Below are 17,997 nucleotides of genomic sequence, written 5' to 3'. Positions count from 1 at the left end.
CTAAATAGGGTCAAGGAGGCGGGGCTTATCACTCCCGGGGCCCTCTCTGCTGTATACTGAAGAGTGACAAACAATCCGCATACAGCACAGGGGGGCATAATGGTGCTAGATGCCAGGGAATGATAAGCCCCGCCTCCTTGACACTATTTATAGCCTAAATAAAGGTATTTTTTTTTTATGAAAATAAAAACACAGACACAGGCAACATAGATATATTCTCAATACTTCTATTAATAGGTATTCAGCAGCTCAGCGGGAGGTCAGGGGGTGAGAGATGCACTTTAAAGGGGTTATCCAACGCTACAAAAACACGGCCACTTTCTTCCAGAGACAGAACCACTCTTGTCTCCAGCTTGGGCGGGATTTTGCGGCTCAGTTCCATTGAAGTGAATGGAGCTTAATTGCAAACCGCACCTGAACTGGAGACAAGAGTCGTGCTGTCTCTGAAAGAAAATGGCCATGTTTTTGTAGCACTGGACAACCCCTTTGAATGTTCATTTCTATCAGAATCAGACATTATGGTAATTTGAATACAGATTCCAGCGATAATATATATCATCTATACCATGTGAAATATCCTTAAAAATAACTCTGCTTATATTTTCAGGTGTTAGGTCCAAAAGGAATAATGTGTAAGTATCTCTATCTTTGCTGTTATGCTGGTAAGGCTGGGTTCACACTGCGTTTTTACAATCCGTTTTTTGCAAAAAAACGATGAAAAAACATGCATTTGTGTGCATCCGTTTTGTTCAGTTTTTCCATTGACTTCCATTGTAAAAAAAAAAAAAAGGGTTAAAACGGATCCGGGTTTTTTTTACGGACACAAAAACGTAAAAAAAAAGTCAATGGAAAAACGGATCAAAATGGATGCACACAAATGCTACATTTTTTTCATCCGTTTTTTGGAAAAAAATGGATTGCAAAAACGCAGTGTGAACCCAGCTTAGCTATAGTTACAGTACTGGCTCCTCTGTACACAATGGTAAAAGACTGATCCAACATTTCTTTTGTTAGTTGTCATATGTATTTCCCCAACATTTACATTACTATGAGTAGAAATACATACAGTAAGTACTCAGAAAAAAAATATTTTAGGAAACTTTAGGCACCACCTCCAAGTTCTGACACAGTTCTCCTGATTGTTCTGGAACGTTCTGTTCTTCTGACCTGGGAGACCTCAAAGACCTGACATATTTTCTCTTATTATTTATCCTCTTCTATAGGTCTGAGGATGTGGAAACCTCTGATAGTCCAGAAAAGAGTAAGTATTACTGTGATGAGACAATATATACTGTGTATATACTGTATTTTCCGGCATATAAGACGAGCCCCATCTTTTCCAGTTTTTCACCACCCGCCCTATAAGACGACCCCTGACTTTTGAGAAGATTTTTATATAGTGTCTGTGATTTATACTATTTGCAAACTGATACAAACATATAAAACATTTATTGCCATGATGCTATGGTTGGAAAATAGGAATGTGATGGATCTTAAAAGAAGAAAATGAGAAGGTGCGAAGAAGAAAACATGAAAACATAACTGGGAGAAAAAAATGGCTTTAAAGGAGAAGTCCAGTGAAAATTTTTATTGAAGTATTGTAGTATTGTATTGCCCCCCAAACGCTAGACAAATCACCAATATACACTTATTACGGGCAGTGGCGGTCTTTGGCACCAAGCACCCCAAGCGATCGCTTGGGGCCCCCAACATCCAGGGGGGCCCCCACGCCCTGCTCTTGTGCTCAAGACCACTGGACAGGGCCGCTGCCCCGCTCGCTACTGCCATCTGAACTGTAACTATGAACACTCGTAATGAGCGCTCATAGTTACATGCAGCAACACTGACAAGGCGGGAGACATTGGCCCCCTTCCTGTCAGTCACTCTTGTGGCCGCAGGAAGGGTTTTCCCTGCGGTCACAAGTGGCAGCTTTGTCCTTGTGGTGCCGGCGCTTGTGATCGCAGGGAAAACCCTTCCTGCGGCCTTCCTGTGCGGACTGTGGCTGCTGGAGAGGATGATGGCAGGGGACACTGAGGGACACAGAACACTGGAGGGACACTGAGCATCCCCCTGCCATCATCCTCTCCAGCAGCCACAGCCCGCACAGCTCTGGGAGTCGGGTTATCAAGGAAGTGACATCACCATGTTATCCAGGAAGTGACATCACCATGTTATCCAGGAAGTGACATCACCATGTTATCCTGGAAGTGACATCACCATGTTATCCTGGAAGTGACATCACCATGTTATCCCGGAAGTGACATCACCATGTTATCCCGGAAGTGACATCACCATGTTATCCAGGAAGTGACATCACCATGTTATCCAGGAAGTGACATCACCATGTTATCCAGGAAGTGAAGCCTTGATGCAGTAGTAAGTGCAGGGGAAAAAAGCACTTTATAAGGATTTCCCATAATAAGTGTATATTGGGGATTTGGATAACTTTTTTTTTTTTGGGGGGGGGGGGGCAATACAATACTTTAATAAAAATTTTCACTGAACTTCTCATTCAAAGGGGTTTCCCAAGATTAGAAGAAGCACAACTACTTTCTTGCTTAGTATTGCAATTCAGCGCTATCCACATCATTGTAACTGAGCTGCAATACCCACAGTATATAATACTGTTCTGTTAGGACACATCATAGTTCCAGCTGCATTCACCATGAAGACATCTGATGTTAACTCTCTCTCTCTCTCTCTCTCTCTCTCTCTCTCTCTGATTTACAGCACCACTTTCTTTAGAAGAAAGACCAGGTAGTGAGATCCCAACAAAGGTCAGTTGCCCTTAAAGTGTTAATAGGATGTCTGAGATAAGGAAAATGGGGTCAGTTTTTTTCACAGAAACATTTTTAGAATTGTGGACAAACCCTTTAACAAATGTTATGTTAGTGTGTGTGCATGTATACATACCTCCCAACTTTTGCTCGGACAGTCACGGCAATGTGCCACGCCCCTATGACCACGCCCCCATAGCCATGCCCACATTACCTATTACCATTATATAGGAAACAAATATTCCCACCAGATCTTCACCGCATAGTGACTTATCCCCCCCTTATACTATTACTGCATAACATCCACTATACACAAAGCAGTTCTCTCCCTCAGCACTGACTATATAGCAGTAGATTAGACCGCACACCTGCAGACCTTATAGGTGATTATAGTGCAGGTATTCAGTGACTCACAGGGGACGTCTTCTCTTGTTGATCACTTTTGTGTTTCTTCACCATCATGCACGGCCATCTTGAAAACCTCTCCGGCCATCTGCGAGACAAACATTTTTAGGCTCCTGTCTCCAGTATCATCCTCATCGGCTTCACAGTAACTCTCTGTGCCCCATATGGTACAGACCCCTCTGTGCCCCCATATGGTACCAACCCCTCTGTGCCCCCATATGGTACAGACCCCTCTTGTAGTAATTCCCCTACCCCCGTTAATCTTATTGTAGTAATCCCTCTCCCCCAGTTAATCCTATTGTAGTAATCCTCCTCCCCAGTTAATCCTATTGTAGTAATCCCTCCTCCCCAGTTAATCCTATGGTAGTAATCCTCCTCCCCCAGTTAATCCTATGGTAGTAATCCTCCTCCCCCAGTTAATCCTATTGTAGTAATCCCTCTCCCCCAGTTAATCCTATTGTAGTAATCCCCTCCTCCCCAGTTAATCCTATGGTAGTAATCCCTCTCCCCAGTTAATCCTATAGTAGTAATCCTCCTCCCCAGTTAATCCTATGGTAGTAATCCCTCTCCCCCAGTTATTTCTATTGTAGTAATCTTCCTCCCCAGTTAATCCTATAGTAGTAATCCTCCTCCCCAGTTAATCCTATTGTAGTAATCCTCCTCCCCAGTTAATCCTATTGTAGTAATCCCTCTCCCCAGTTAATCCTATTGTAGTAATCCTCTTCCCCAGTTAATCCTATTGTAGTAATCCTCCTCCCCAGTTAATCATATGGTAGTAATCCTCCTCCCCAGTTAATCCTATGGTAGTAATCCTCCTCCCCAGTTAATCCTATTGTAGTAATCCTCCTCCCCAGTTAATCCTATTGTAGTAATCCCTCCTCCCCAGTTAATCCTATGGTAGTAATCCCTCCTCCCCAGTTAATCCTGTGGTAGTAATCCCTCATCCCCAGTTAATCCTGTGGTAGTAATCCCTCTCCCCAGTTCATCCCAATGTAGTAATCCCAGTTCATCCCAATGTAGTAATCTCACTGCAGACCCACCCCTGACAGAAAATAATAAAAACAACATATATTCACCTAGTCAGGAGCAGTCAGATCCCAGCCGGCTGTCTATCTTCTCCCAGCTGGTTACAGGTCAGGGACACTGCAGGAGAGGAGTAGGCAGCCTGACACACAGCTCCCTGCCCCCGCAGCTCACAGCTCCCTGCCCCCGCAGCTCACAGCTCCACCCCCGCGGTATCTGCTTTCCTCTTTTCTCCGACCTGTCCCTGACCTGTGACGTCACCAGCAGCCGCGGCAGCAGACAGGAGGTAACAGGAGAGAAGAGGAAAGCAGGTACCGCGGGGCTGGAGCAGAGAGCTTCCGGGGCAGTAGCTGAGCTGTGTGTGAGGCCGGCTGTCTGCTCCACAAGCTCCCTGCTTATGCAAACCGCGTCCCTGAAGCCACCTCACACTGTCAGCAGGTGCAGGAGCCGCTCACACTGTCAGATGGCTTCAGGGACGCCTGCGGGACACAGGGGGGCGGCGGGACACAGGGGAACCTTCCCGGGACAGCGGGACATCACCCCCAAATCGGGACCGTCCCGCTGAAACCGGGACGGTTGTGAGGTATGTGTATGTGTTTGTGTGTGTGTGTGTATTTGTGTTTGTGTGTGTGTTGCCTGTGTGTCTGTGTATGTATGTATGTGTGTGTATGTGTGTAAGTTCCTTTGTACCTAGATGACATCTGTAAGGATTTGGTAGAACTGACTCCTGAGACTAAGGGTACTATTACACCAAGCAATTTTCCGACGACTAACGATTAACGATAAACGATCTTAAACGACCGCTAAGACAAACGACCCGAAATCGTTCGCCCAAGTACACGAAACGATGATCGTTATTTATGATCGTTCTTGTGGTCGTTTAGTCGTCGCTATTGCGTACGTTTCAGCTGTGAATTCTTACCGAACGATGTGCGAACGATCAAACGATAAAAATAGGTCAGGATCCTATTAAACGATCAACGATTTCTCGTTGGTCGTTTAATGGTTGCCTGCCATTACACGAAATGATTATCGTTCAAATCAGAACGATTAAACGATTTTTCGAACGATAATCGTTCCGTGTAATACCACCCTAAGGGTATATTCACATATATAAGTTGTACTCCTATTAAAGTGTGATGGGTGAAGGGAAAATACAGAGACAAATTTTATGTGTGTGAACACTGATCTTAAAAGATACCGCTAACATCGCGACCATGGCAGAATACACTGGAAATCCTGCAGGTTGGCCGTCCTCTTATGACACAAGTCAGGGTACGGAACCCCAGAAACTGCTATAGACTGCATTATAATACACTTACAGTGCAGTCTATGGTGTTTCTGGAAATTCTGTACCCCAACTCGTGTCAGAAGTGGACGGCCAACCTGCAGGATTTCCGGTGTATCCTGCCATGGCCACGATATGAGAGGTACTGTAACCTTTAAGGTCAATGTTCACACACATAAAATATTATCTGTACATTATTCTCAATATGTAAGTTATGACACTTTTAAAACTCAGTTTTGAAATATAGTTTATCACTGACATATTCTCGCAGTATCGGTAGATTCACAACTTATCACCTTTCAGGATACACAACGTGATGGAGGAGCGGAGAGTAAGGAAGGAGCAAAGGAGAGAGGAATGGAAAGTGAGACAACTGAGGAGGTAAATGTAAGCTCCATGAGAGGTGACCCTGCCAGCAGCTCCTCTCTCATGTCTTATATAAGTACAGGGATCTATAAGGAGATGGCTTTCTTTGAATGTGGTAACAGTCTAAAAACAAAGTTTACATTTTTGAAACCTACAGTTTTTTTGTTGTTACATATATTGTGGTTATATGAAACGCTAAAATTTCTAAGCCATTATGACTACATAATGTCCTATATATTCTAATAACATAAAATACCTTAAAGGGGTATTCTGCTCAAACATAACTTTTGATATGTTGCTGCCCATGGTGAGAATAACAATTCCTTCCATACTTATTATTATCTATTCAGTCTCCTTCCCCCAGTTCTCAGCTGCTGCTTTCTCCTGAAGACACAAAAATCTGTGTGTGAGCTTTTCTCTTTGTCTCCCCCTCCTCCCACCTCCCTTCTGAGAAAGCTGATGTAAACACGTCCCTGGCAGGCTTTATCTGCAACATTGTATCTTGTTTGTAATGCTGGGAGGGTTAATCACAGTGGGGGAGATTTATCAAAGGGTGTAAAATTTAGACTGGTGCAAACTGCCCACAGCAACCAATCACAGCTCAGCTTTCCTTTCAGCACTGCCTAAAGCTGAGCTGTGATTGGTTGCTGTGGGCAGTTTGCACCAGTCTAAATTTTACATCCTTTGATAAATCTCCCCCAGTGAGTTCATATGCAACTTGACCTCAGAATAACCCTCCCAGCATTACAAAGAATCTACAATGTTGCAGATACAGCCAGCCAGGGACTTGTTTACATGAGCCGTCTCAGAATGGAGAGGGAGACAGAGAGAAAAGCACACACACAGATTTTTGTGTCTTCGGCAGAAAGAAGCTGCTGAGAACTGGGGGAAGGAGACTTAATAGATAATAACATGTATGGAAGGAATTGTTAGTCTCACCATAAGCAGCAACATATCAAAAGTTTTGTTTGAGTAGAATACCCCTTTAAATACTATGAATGTTAGAAAGAAAATAAAAGGTGGTGCTACCCTTTAGATGTTTTCACCGTGTTCAGTTAATACAATTTTGTTCATTGAAAACTAATTAGCTGTATCTACAAAATAAATGTAAAAACTTCTGTAAAGTATTTTTAGAATTTAATTAGCACAAAAAGTTGAAAATAAAAATAAGTTACTATATGGGCATATAATATAAGAGCAATATATTGTACTGTAGGTGGTTATAACACATCGAGGGTTTGTCCGGGATCATCCCTGACAACAATCAAGATTGTTTAAATAACCGTTAAGCAACGTATAAGAGTCTGATATGTATGTAGTCAGCGATAGTGATGAGCGAATACTGTTCGATCGAATAGTGAGATATTCGTATATTCGATATTCGTACGAATATCCCGCGAATATTCAATAAATATCGCGTTCAAATCCCCCAGCTTCCGGTTTCACCCTCCAAATGGTCAAATAGATGTTTTTCACTAATCGAATACTTGTTCCCATAGACTTTAATGGGATCGAATATTCGATCGAATATTTGAATATTCGCGGGATATTCGTACGAATATCGAATATTTGAATATTTCACTATTCGCTCATTACTAGTCAGCGACTGATTACTGTTATCTATGTGTCTAACTGTGTATATTCTGTGTATTCTGGTATTAATATTCCATATATATTCCATCTGTCTAGGAGAACATCCTCTATTCTGAACTAAACACAAGGAAGTTGCAACATACATCACCAGCCCCATACCAAGACAAGAAAGAAGAAATAGTCTATGCCGCTGTTATCAGACCAGGTTCAGACAGTACAGAAATTACAAAAATGTGTCCCACTACAGGTACTATGTATATACCATCAGACTATGGCATATATAGGTCTGTTTCATACATGGTGGGTGGTATCTGCATACTATAATGGCTGGGATCAGAGATAACTCTGATCCCTGCTGTTTGACCACTGTGATCCATATCAACCGTGGCATGTAAGCCATTAGACAGGCGGCCTCTCTGTTAACTGATGACCCCACCCCCACCCCACCCCACCCTGGCGATGCTTTTAGAGGTTACAAAGCTGTTAACATGGCAGCTGGGGGGAGTCTACACAAGGCCATCTGGTTTGTATTAATATTTGTACCAGAGGCATATTGTAATAGGATTGTAATGACAGTACAATATACTGCCGTACAGAAGTATTCAAATGTATTGTACTAGCAATTGGGCTCCATAGAGGTAAAGTCCCGCAGGTAAGTTCTGTAAAAGTGCAAAAAATTGCTGCTGTATGTTCACCTTATCTCAGAAAAAATTACAAAAAATTATGATCAAGAAGCCACATGTACCTAAGAAATGTTACTGACAAAACATACAGATTGTCCCACAAAAAACAAGCCCCCAGTGATCTCATAGACAGCGTGATATCAATGGGAACAAAATCTAGAATATTTTCAATGAAAAATCAAAAACAACCTATCAAAAACAACCCATGATCCTCCCTGTGTATAGAGAACTGCTGACATATGGAGGGGCACTTACTTTACTGCTACGAGCTGTAAGTGTTATACCTGCTTTACTATGAGAATATCTGCTCTTAACTTCATTTCACTTCTATTTCCAGGGGCGCCAGCTCTACAAAACAGATGTAGTGAGACCTCAATAAAGGTAATAAAGGCAATTTGCAACAATGGCCATGATTAATGCAAAAGGTACATTCTATTTGAATAAACAGAATCCCGGCCAGAGTGTATGCATATTGGGGGAGATTTATCAAACATGGTGGAAACTGGCTCAGTTGCCCCTAGCAACCAATCAGATTCCACCTTTAATTTTCCAAAGAGTCTGTGAGGAATGAAAGGTGGAATCTGATTGGTTACTAGGGGCAACTGAGCCAGTTTCACTGTACACCATGTTGTACAATAGAGGCCACACAGACTGACACAGTCAGTTTACACAATGGAGAGTGCGGCTCCGGATGCACTTTCCATTGTGTGCTATAGTGAATTGGGATGTGGGCGCACACGGATGCACCGCATCCCAATTCAGAACAAGTTAAGTTCATCCAGCCAGTACTACAGTACCGGCCGAGATGAACTTCAATGACACTGACGTTCTGTGGCTCGGCCGGGTGACAGAATGGCTAGTGTTTCACGTGGTGTGAATGTGGCCTTATTCTGCTATTAATATATATTACATTTACCTGACTAGGAGAACATCCTCTATTCTGAAATAAATAAATCCTGGCTGCAACAAAGAACTCCGGCCCCATCCCAAGAGGAGAGAGGAGACGTCGTCTATGCCACCGTCATCAGAGCCGAAAATAGGAAGAGACAAGAGAAAGAGTCCGCCCCATATATAGGAGATATTAGCTGCCTATAATGGCTGGGATCAGAGACAACTCAGATCTCTGCTGTTTGACCACTTAGATGCTGCGACCAACAGCAGTTTGAGTCGTCATCAGACAGGAGGACGCTTTGTCATGTGATCGTCACCCATGATGTTACCAGGTGATGAAAAGCTGTTAATTCAGCTGCATCATTTTTGCCAGGGCCATTCTGGGTCATGTCTCTGGCAGATTCAATATTAGAGAGATGGACAGTATAAAGGGGTACTGCGGTGAACTTTTTGAACTGAAGTTTTAGAATTTGTAATTTACTTCTACTTATCAGTACTTACTGGCTGATGCATGTCCTGCAGGAAGTGGTATATTCTTTTCAATCCTACACATCGTCTCTGCTGCCACCTCTGTCCATGTCAGGAACTGTCCAGAGCAGGAGAGGTTTTCTGTGGGGATTTGCTACTGTTCTGGACAGTTCCTGACATTGACAGAGGTGGCAGCAGAGAGCACTGTGTCAGACTGGAGAGAATAAACCACATCCTGCCGGACATACAGCAGCTGATAAGTAATGGAAGACTTGAGATATTTAAATAGAAATAAATTACAAATCTATATGTAATTGAATGTGTATGAAAACAGTGGCGTCCACTTACCTCTCCGGCTCCAGCGCTGGGAACTGCACCACTCTGATCCGGTCTCCTGTTTCCTGGTCTCAGACGAGACATGGGAAGTAACATTGGCAGACCCGCTGAGCCATTTAGTGGCTGTAGCGGTGTCTGAGACATCATGTCTTAAGTCCCATCAGGAAGCAGCTGGAGACCGGGGACCGATGCAGCATGATGCAGGCAACAGTGCTGGAGCCAGAGAGGTAATTGGTTTCATCCACACCCACCCTTCTGTCCGGAGTACCCCTATAAATGACCATCATTGAGATGAACGCCCACATTGGTCATTACCCACGTCATACTCTCACCGGACCCATGGTGTCAGGAAGGGGTTACATTTCCCATTACTTTTTTAAGTGACTTCTGGTTTGGGCTCAAAAAAACTAATTTTAAAAAGTGCTATGAAAACTGCAGCATTTTCCCCAAAACACAGGGTCTGAAATCTCCCTCAGGATACAGTCACATCACATTGTTATTGGGAGTCAGTGACGTAGCTACCATGGAGGAAGAGCGTGCAACTGTTATGGGGCCCATGGGGCAGGGGGCCCGAGACAGCATTGCACCTCCAGCCACAGGAGCGCCCCCCATGCACATACTGACATGAACCGGTAAAGTCCCTTGGCATTCCTTTCTCCCATCTCCCCGACACATCAGTGATGTCACTCATGCTCCAGGGATCTAGGAGAACAGACCACCATGGGACTGTGTCATGTCATGTGAGTATGTGGGGGGGGGGGGGGTACAGTTTTCACAGAGCCCCCTGTACAGTCTCTTGCTATGGGGCCCCATGAATTCTAGTTTCGCCCCTGTTTGGAGCAGTCATATGACCCCTGATGACCCTGCAGTGACCCAGTAATACTGGATGGGCGGAATGGGACTGCGAGTGTTTATAATGCTACTATGATGCCAGATTTATACCAAGCTCGGGTTTATTGTACGGCGCAAGAGTCGGTTTTCTTCACTCCCGTCTTTCTGTATTTATTTGTGAAAATGCCCAAAGTATTACAATGTTCTGTCACTGATCTCATACTGGGAATGATGTAAACTAAAATAAAAAGACAAAAAAGTCCAAATGATACCAATAAAAGATGACATTGTAAAATACAATCCCACAACTCCAGTGTATCTATCACAGCACATACCCTATACTGTGGCATCCATTAAAACGACATATCGTTATTTACCTGGGTTCCTTGGGTCGGGTTCCTCCTCCATACTGGATGCGTTTTTGATATTTTTCAGTCCCTGTACAGACTCTGATCACCACAAAGCAGTAATACATGGCGTCATCTGATCTCTGCAGCCCCTGTATGCAGGGCCGTTTCTAGTGGCGGGGGGGTGGGGCGACCGCACAGGGCGCCGACAGCTAGGGGGCACTGGTGGCACCCTCTCCCCACCTCCCCCGGACCTCACCTTGTGGCGTGCTCCCCGCCCGGCCGCTCAGCCGCCCCATCATCTTTCCCCCGCCGCCACCCCACCCGGCAGGATCGGGCTCTCCCGGGCCGGTCCCTCCAGGGGCGTTAAGAAGCTGCGGCCGTCGGATTTCTTGCAGTACAGTGAGCTTCCGGCACAGGCAGCCTGCCACACACTGTCCCGGAAGCTCACTGCTGTAGCCCCGCAGCGCCCGGACTTCTCTCCTGTTTGGCGGTGGACATGTGACGTGATGACGTCACATGTCAGCTGCTGAGGAGAGGAGAGAAGTCCGGGCGCTGCGGGGCTACAGCAGTGAGCTTCCGGGACAGTGTGTGGCAGGCTGCCTGTGCCGGAAGCTCACTGTACTTGCAAGTTCAGCTACCAGACGCTGGGAGACGCTGCTGCAGGATCCAGGACAGGTGAGTGTATTTTTTTTTTTCTTCTCATAAATGCTGCCAAGTGGGGGCTATAAAGGGGCCCATACTATGGAAGGCTACACAGGGGGGAGGGCTATACTATGGGGGGCTGCTTGGGGAGAGGGCTATACTATGGGGGGCTGCTCGGAGAGCGCTATACTATGGGGGGCTACTTGGGTAGAGGGCTATACTGTGGGGGGCTACACAGGGGGAGGACTATACTATGGGGGGCTGCTCGGGAAGAGGGCTATACTATGGGGGGCTACTTGGGTAGAGGGCTATACTATGGAAGGCTACACAGGGGGCAGGGCTAAACTATGGGGGGCTACTTGGGTAGAGGGCTATACTATGGGGGGCTACTTGGGGGAGGGCTAAACTATGGGGGGCTACTTGGGGGAGGGCTAAACTATGGGGGGGCTACTTGGGGAGAGGGCTATACTATGGGGAGCTACTTGGGTAGAGGACTATACTATGGGGGGCTACTTGGGGGAGGGCTATACTATGGGGGGGCTACTTGGGGGAGGGCTATACTATGGGGGGCTACTTGGGGAGAGGGCTATACTGTGGGGGGCTACTCAGAGAGAGGACTATACTATGGGGGGCTACTTGGGGGGAGGGCTATATTATGGGGGGCTACTCGGGGGGGAGGGCTATACTTTGGGGGGCTACTTGGGGGGAGGGCTATACTATGGGGGGCTACTTGGGGAGAGGGCTATACTGTGGGGGGCTACTCAGAGAGAGGGCTATACTATGGGGGGCTACTCGGGGGGAGGGCTATACTTTGGGGGTCTACATGGTTATTACTATGGGGGGAGCACAGGTGGGATTATTACTATGGTGGGAACACAGGTGGGATTATTACTATGGGGAGAGCACAGGTGGGGTTATTATTATGGGGGGAGCACAGGGGGATTATTACTATGGGGGGGGAGCACAGGGAGGATTATTACTATATGGGGGTAAAGCAGGGTATCCTACATACAGGGGGAAACCCACATACCTACTGACTTCACTGCACATGACACAAAAAAGGGGAAGTTGTTGTAAAAGTGCCGAACCTAAGATGTTTGTCTGGCAGGTTCACAAGAGATGAACTGTTGCTGCAAGAAATCATCATGGAGGTCTCAGCCAGAAGGAGAGGAAAAGGAAAGTGACACCTCAGATCAAAGAAGACGTCACCTGTGAGTCGCAGAATTATTATTATTATTTTTTTTTTGGGGGGGGGGGCGGGGCGCTTTTAGCAATATTCGCCCTGTAGTCCAAATTACCTAGAAACGGCCCTGCCTGTATGTGCAGATCTGCCGCTCCCGTTATCTCTGTTCTTCCTCTATAACCGGGATGAACCATCTCTTTGTAGGGGTGGTAGACATAAGGTCCGCTTAGGTTGCCCAGTCTCCAGTATATAGTAGTCCCCAGGATATCGCTCTCCAGATATGAGGTGTAGGAGCAGCTTAGTGTCACAGACTCTCCTCTATGTCCTGTCATGTTATATGGCTGGGTAACATTGAATGGTGAGAAAGATGGGGGGCCTGGAAAACACCATAAAAGAAGCTGTACTTCTGCTGCTACCCCCGGGTTATCTGGCCCAAAGCAGGCAAGAGTTCCGGGCGCTGGAAGTACAGGCTGGAACAGAAGAGAAGCAACAACAGGGAGGCAGAGCAGTTTAGCCTAACAATACTGAGTGCCAGGACAGGTCATACTGTGGTGACCCAGTACAGGCCCCTAAACTTGTATTGCACCTGAGTAAGGTAACTCCCTCAGGTCACACTAGTGGGATGAGGTATACACTGCATTTAGTGTTCTTCCCACTAGGTGTCACTTTGTTTACTATGCACAGCTGAAGTAGACTAAGGGTTAACTGTTATGTGTCACATGTTGTTTGGTGCTTCTCTCTCTCTCTCTCTCTCTCTCTCTCTCTCTCTCTCTCTCTCTCTCTAAGCGCGCATGCGCAAAGCGCGTCAATCAATCTGGCCACACAGCATGTTTCTTCTGCTGTTTTTAACATTATGATTTAATAAAGTATAGAATTTTTAAATGAAATTTTGGAGTGCTGGAACCACACCAGCTTCAGTTCACTTACCCATAGGTGGTTAGTCACTGTCAGGAACCGTGCACCCCCTTGAATGCACTGAGATCCGAGCAACGTCCAGAAGGTGAGCTGACTTCCACAATTTTTTTTTTTTTCTTAGACAGAATTAGTTCTCGGTGGGAGGAGTTAGTTGGAGTCTGTATTCAGTGTGAGAGGGAGCACGACAGACAGGTCTCCGCTGAAGCCAAGCCAGGGCTTGGCTTTTGCCAGGTCCTCTGACAGAGAAAAAACTAAGCAAGCAACCACAGTTTTTCTTATGCGCAACAGAACCAAGAGGCAGTGCTAAGGAAGTACCAATGGGACAGAAGCCACACAGGGAACACCTTTTCCATGTCAGGAACCTCTTGACAAAGTGCAAGGCAGTTGCCTCAGCAGTCACAGGAACTGACCCGCAGTGGAACAAAGCTACGGAAAGTCTACATATTCCACTGCGCAGTACCAGACGACCAGCAAGTTAACTTAGATCAGGTAACAAGGCCTGGGGCTCATACTACCCAGCTAGGACAGGTAGTCTTCAACTAGGGGGCAGAAGGCTGTCAGACTAGAGTCCATCCATGGGTACGAGTATTCTCTAAATCTGTTCTACACACTTCTACTGTTCCAGGTAGAGTACACTACTACATTGGACAAGACCCCTCAGGCAACCCCTCCTCTGCTCTCTCTCTCTTTTCTGCAACACTCTCTACTTGAAAGCCCCTTGTCTCTACCTCACCTACAAGCACCTGACTAACCTACAAGATTGTATTCCTTGTATTGCACTAAACTGTATGCCTACCACGTACTGTTGTATTTCAAGTAAACCATTCTAATTTTAATTCTAAGCATTGGATTCTGGCCTATCCTTACGCACCCACACACACTGGTACACTTGGGTTATTCCTTCTTGCTAGTGACAGCAGGCGAGGCGTGGCAGGAGCAGTAGGCAGAGGTCTGTAGGTGTAACTGCAGGTGGCAGGCAGTGGTCAGGAACAAAGGGTAAGCAGCGGACAGGGACTAGGGACCGGGACAGCGGACAGGGACTAGGAACAAGGACTGAGGTCAGGAACAACAGGGAGCTGGGCCAAACGCTATGGGAAGCATGTAGAGGCTCCAACACGAGGGACAGGGCATGCTGGGATTTATAGGAGTGATTGGTGCAAACCTCCAATTAGGGGCGGATTGGCCCTTTAAATTAGAGACAGCCGGCGCGCGCGCCCTAGGAGGCGGGGTCACGCGCGCCGGCCGGCACAGCGGGTGACAGGAGTGGGGCGAGGTAAGGCGCCCCCCGGGGGCTGCATGAAGAGGTCGCGGCGGCGGTGGCCCGGAGCACGGGATGCCGCCGCGGCCGGCACCTACTGCCTATTTCTAAATTATGTAAAATAGGAAGTTTTTAGTGCCTTATGGAAAGTCTTGCTACAGATGGTGGAAGACACCCAGGATAAGTGCAAAAGTATATCAAGAAGTGCAGATATATTGCATCACTAGTTATTTCTTAACAGGGAGGAGTTAGAAAGAGGGAGAGAGTAAAAGAGGAAGTTACATATAAAGGATAAGGCTGGGTTCAAACACTGTAAAATTAAACACAAAAACAGCCTTAAAAAGGGTATAAAGAACGGCCTTTTTATCTTATGTGCTCTATGGAAAGGTAGCTATCAGAGCAAAAATAATAACTAAAAAAGGTCAGAAATTCCAACACTAGATTTAACAGTCTTCAGATCATTCAACAAAAATTAAGACATCAAAAATTTCTATGAATACAATTAAAAAAATTGTATTTTTTTCACCAAAAATTGTGGTATTGTTTTGCACGAGGTGTGAAGCATCTATACAGTGCTGTTGTACTTCAGCCTATGTCCAAGTGACAATTTAAATCCTGTTGCTGATAGCACCATGCTGTCATTGTTTTGCACCTTGTCTAATTGCTAATGGTACCTCCCAAGTGTTATTTGTTTGTGTCAAACTTAGCTAATAATAACAGCAGCAACTAGCAAGTCCCCTTTTAGTAGACTCTGATTTCTGAATTTATTTTCTTCATATATATAGGCCTTATGGTCTATATTTAAAAAAAATAACAGGACATACCGTTACGGATTTAGAGAGAAAGAAATGAAAGCACATCCACGTATTATATATTGACCTTGGTGTGTCAAGTAGACTTATACAAGTTGATCAATCATAGACAATATGTGGATGTGGATGTGAATATGTGCCCCATATCTTTCTTTTCAAATATGGCTCACACTATTGATTGGTTGACATTATGTGTATTTGCACCCATTGTCCAACAAATTCATTGCTGACCATGACATATAGTACAAGGCCATCTCCAACCTGTCCCCTTCATATATCTGCAAACCTGAGAGAGCATAGACTCCCCCAGGCACAAAGACTAGAAAACAGGACTATGCAGGAATGAGTCCATTTTTGATAGTAGGGATGAGGGTAACCATTGCCTATTGTCTTACTGTATTGTCTTGAAGAGTTCCCGTAATTCTAAAAAAAAAAAAAAATTAACATGTCATCAGCAATAACACAAACATCGAGTCCAGCAACACTAAAGGTAGCTCAGTACTAATAGGTAGGGTGCAGGCCGTTATACAGGTAGTTCCTGGTCCATGCCTGAAATGGGATATAGAATAAGGCCTTGTAACCCTGATTCACATTGGATGCTGTTGGACTTTTCAATCTTATGTCATCAGACATGTCAAAAGCTTTTGATGAGCTGAGATCGGCAACAATAAAGAGATACAGATGGGGAGAGAGCACGGTAGATAGGAAAGATAGATCAGACATGTTACATTTTTTTGTTTGTGTTTGTGTGTTGTGTTTGTGTTATTGCTGATGACATGTTTTTTTTTTTTAGAATTACGGGAACTCTTCAAGACAATACAGTAAGACAATAGGCAATGGTTACCCTCATCCCTACTATCAAAAATGGACTCATTCCTGCATAGTCCTGTTTTCTAGCCTTGTGCCTGGGGGAGTCTATGCTCTCTCAGGTTGGCAGGAGACCATGCACATCGCAAGATCTTGCCTCTCGTCTGTACACGGTGAGAGGCAGGTGTCCAATCAGGAGGATAGTAACACCAAAAAGAAAAGCCTGGAGTCTGACCTTAATACCCACCGCCGAGCTTATTTCTTATGAATAGAGCCGCCACATGTGACAGGTTGCTTTTGAAGGTTTTGATGGTGGATGAGAGCCAGATGTGTCGGGGAAGTAAGTCACAGAGTGTGGGGGAGGCGGACCATCATACAGTCTGGTGTTACCATCATATACATGGAGCAGACCATCATACAGTCTGGTCTTACCATCATACACATGGAGCGGACCATCATACAGTCTGGTGTTACCATCATATACATGGAGCGGACCATCATACAGTCTGGTGGTATCATCATACACATGGAGCGGACCATCATACAGTCTGGTGGTATCATCATATACATGGAGCGGACCATCATACAGTCTGGTGTTACCATCATATACATGGAGCGGACCATCATACAGTCTGGTGTTACCATCATATACATGGAGCAGACCATCATACAGTCTGGTGTTACCATCATACACATGGAGGGGACCATCATGCAGTCTGGTGTCATCATACACATGGAGCGGACCATCATATAGTCTGGTGGTATCATCATACACATGGAGCGGATCATCATACAGTCTGGTGGTATCATCATATACATGGAGCGGATCATCATACAGTCTGGTGGTATCCTCATATACATGGAGCGGACCATCATACAGTCTGGTGTTACCATCATATACATGGAGCAGACCATCATACAGTCTGGTGGTATCATCATACACATGGAGCGGACCATCATACAGTCTGGTGGTATCATCATACACATGGAGCGGACCATCATACAGCCTGGTGGTATCATCATACACATGGAGCGGACCATCATACAGTCTGGTGGTATCATCATACACATGGAGCGGACCATCATACAGTCTGGTGGTATCATCATACACATGGAGCGGACCATCATACAGTCTGGTGGTATCGTCATACACATGGAGCGGACCATCATACAGTCTGGTGTTACCATCATATACATGGAGCGGACCATCATACAGTCTAGTGTTACCATCATACACATGGAGCAGACCATCATACAATCTGGTGTTACCATCATATACATGGAGCAGACCATCATACAATCTGGTGTTACCATCATATACATGGAGCGGACCATCATACAGTGCAGACAAGTTTATTCATGATGGAAG

At 45.4% G+C, this 17,997-nt stretch overlaps 1 protein-coding gene across 1 annotated transcript in view; it reads left to right on the top strand.

The window, feature by feature from the left end:
* The window catches only part of LOC138784436 (uncharacterized), a 33,567-nt gene extending 25,015 nt beyond the window's left edge, over nucleotides 1-8,552 (top strand). Inside the window, exons 4-9 of the mRNA XM_069960011.1 lie at nucleotides 608-632; nucleotides 1,224-1,261; nucleotides 2,731-2,777; nucleotides 5,797-5,874; nucleotides 7,549-7,699; nucleotides 8,473-8,552. Of these exons, the coding sequence (XP_069816112.1) occupies nucleotides 608-632; nucleotides 1,224-1,261; nucleotides 2,731-2,777; nucleotides 5,797-5,874; nucleotides 7,549-7,699; nucleotides 8,473-8,552 (419 nt within the window). The remainder of the gene's footprint in view (nucleotides 1-607; nucleotides 633-1,223; nucleotides 1,262-2,730; nucleotides 2,778-5,796; nucleotides 5,875-7,548; nucleotides 7,700-8,472) is intronic.
* The last annotated feature ends 9,445 nt before the right edge of the window (nucleotides 8,553-17,997 follow it).

Source organism: Dendropsophus ebraccatus, chromosome 1 (genome assembly GCF_027789765.1).
Source record: "Dendropsophus ebraccatus isolate aDenEbr1 chromosome 1, aDenEbr1.pat, whole genome shotgun sequence".
NCBI classification, from domain to species: domain Eukaryota; kingdom Metazoa; phylum Chordata; class Amphibia; order Anura; family Hylidae; genus Dendropsophus; species Dendropsophus ebraccatus.
This window is presented reverse-complemented; position numbering and strand designations above follow the sequence as displayed.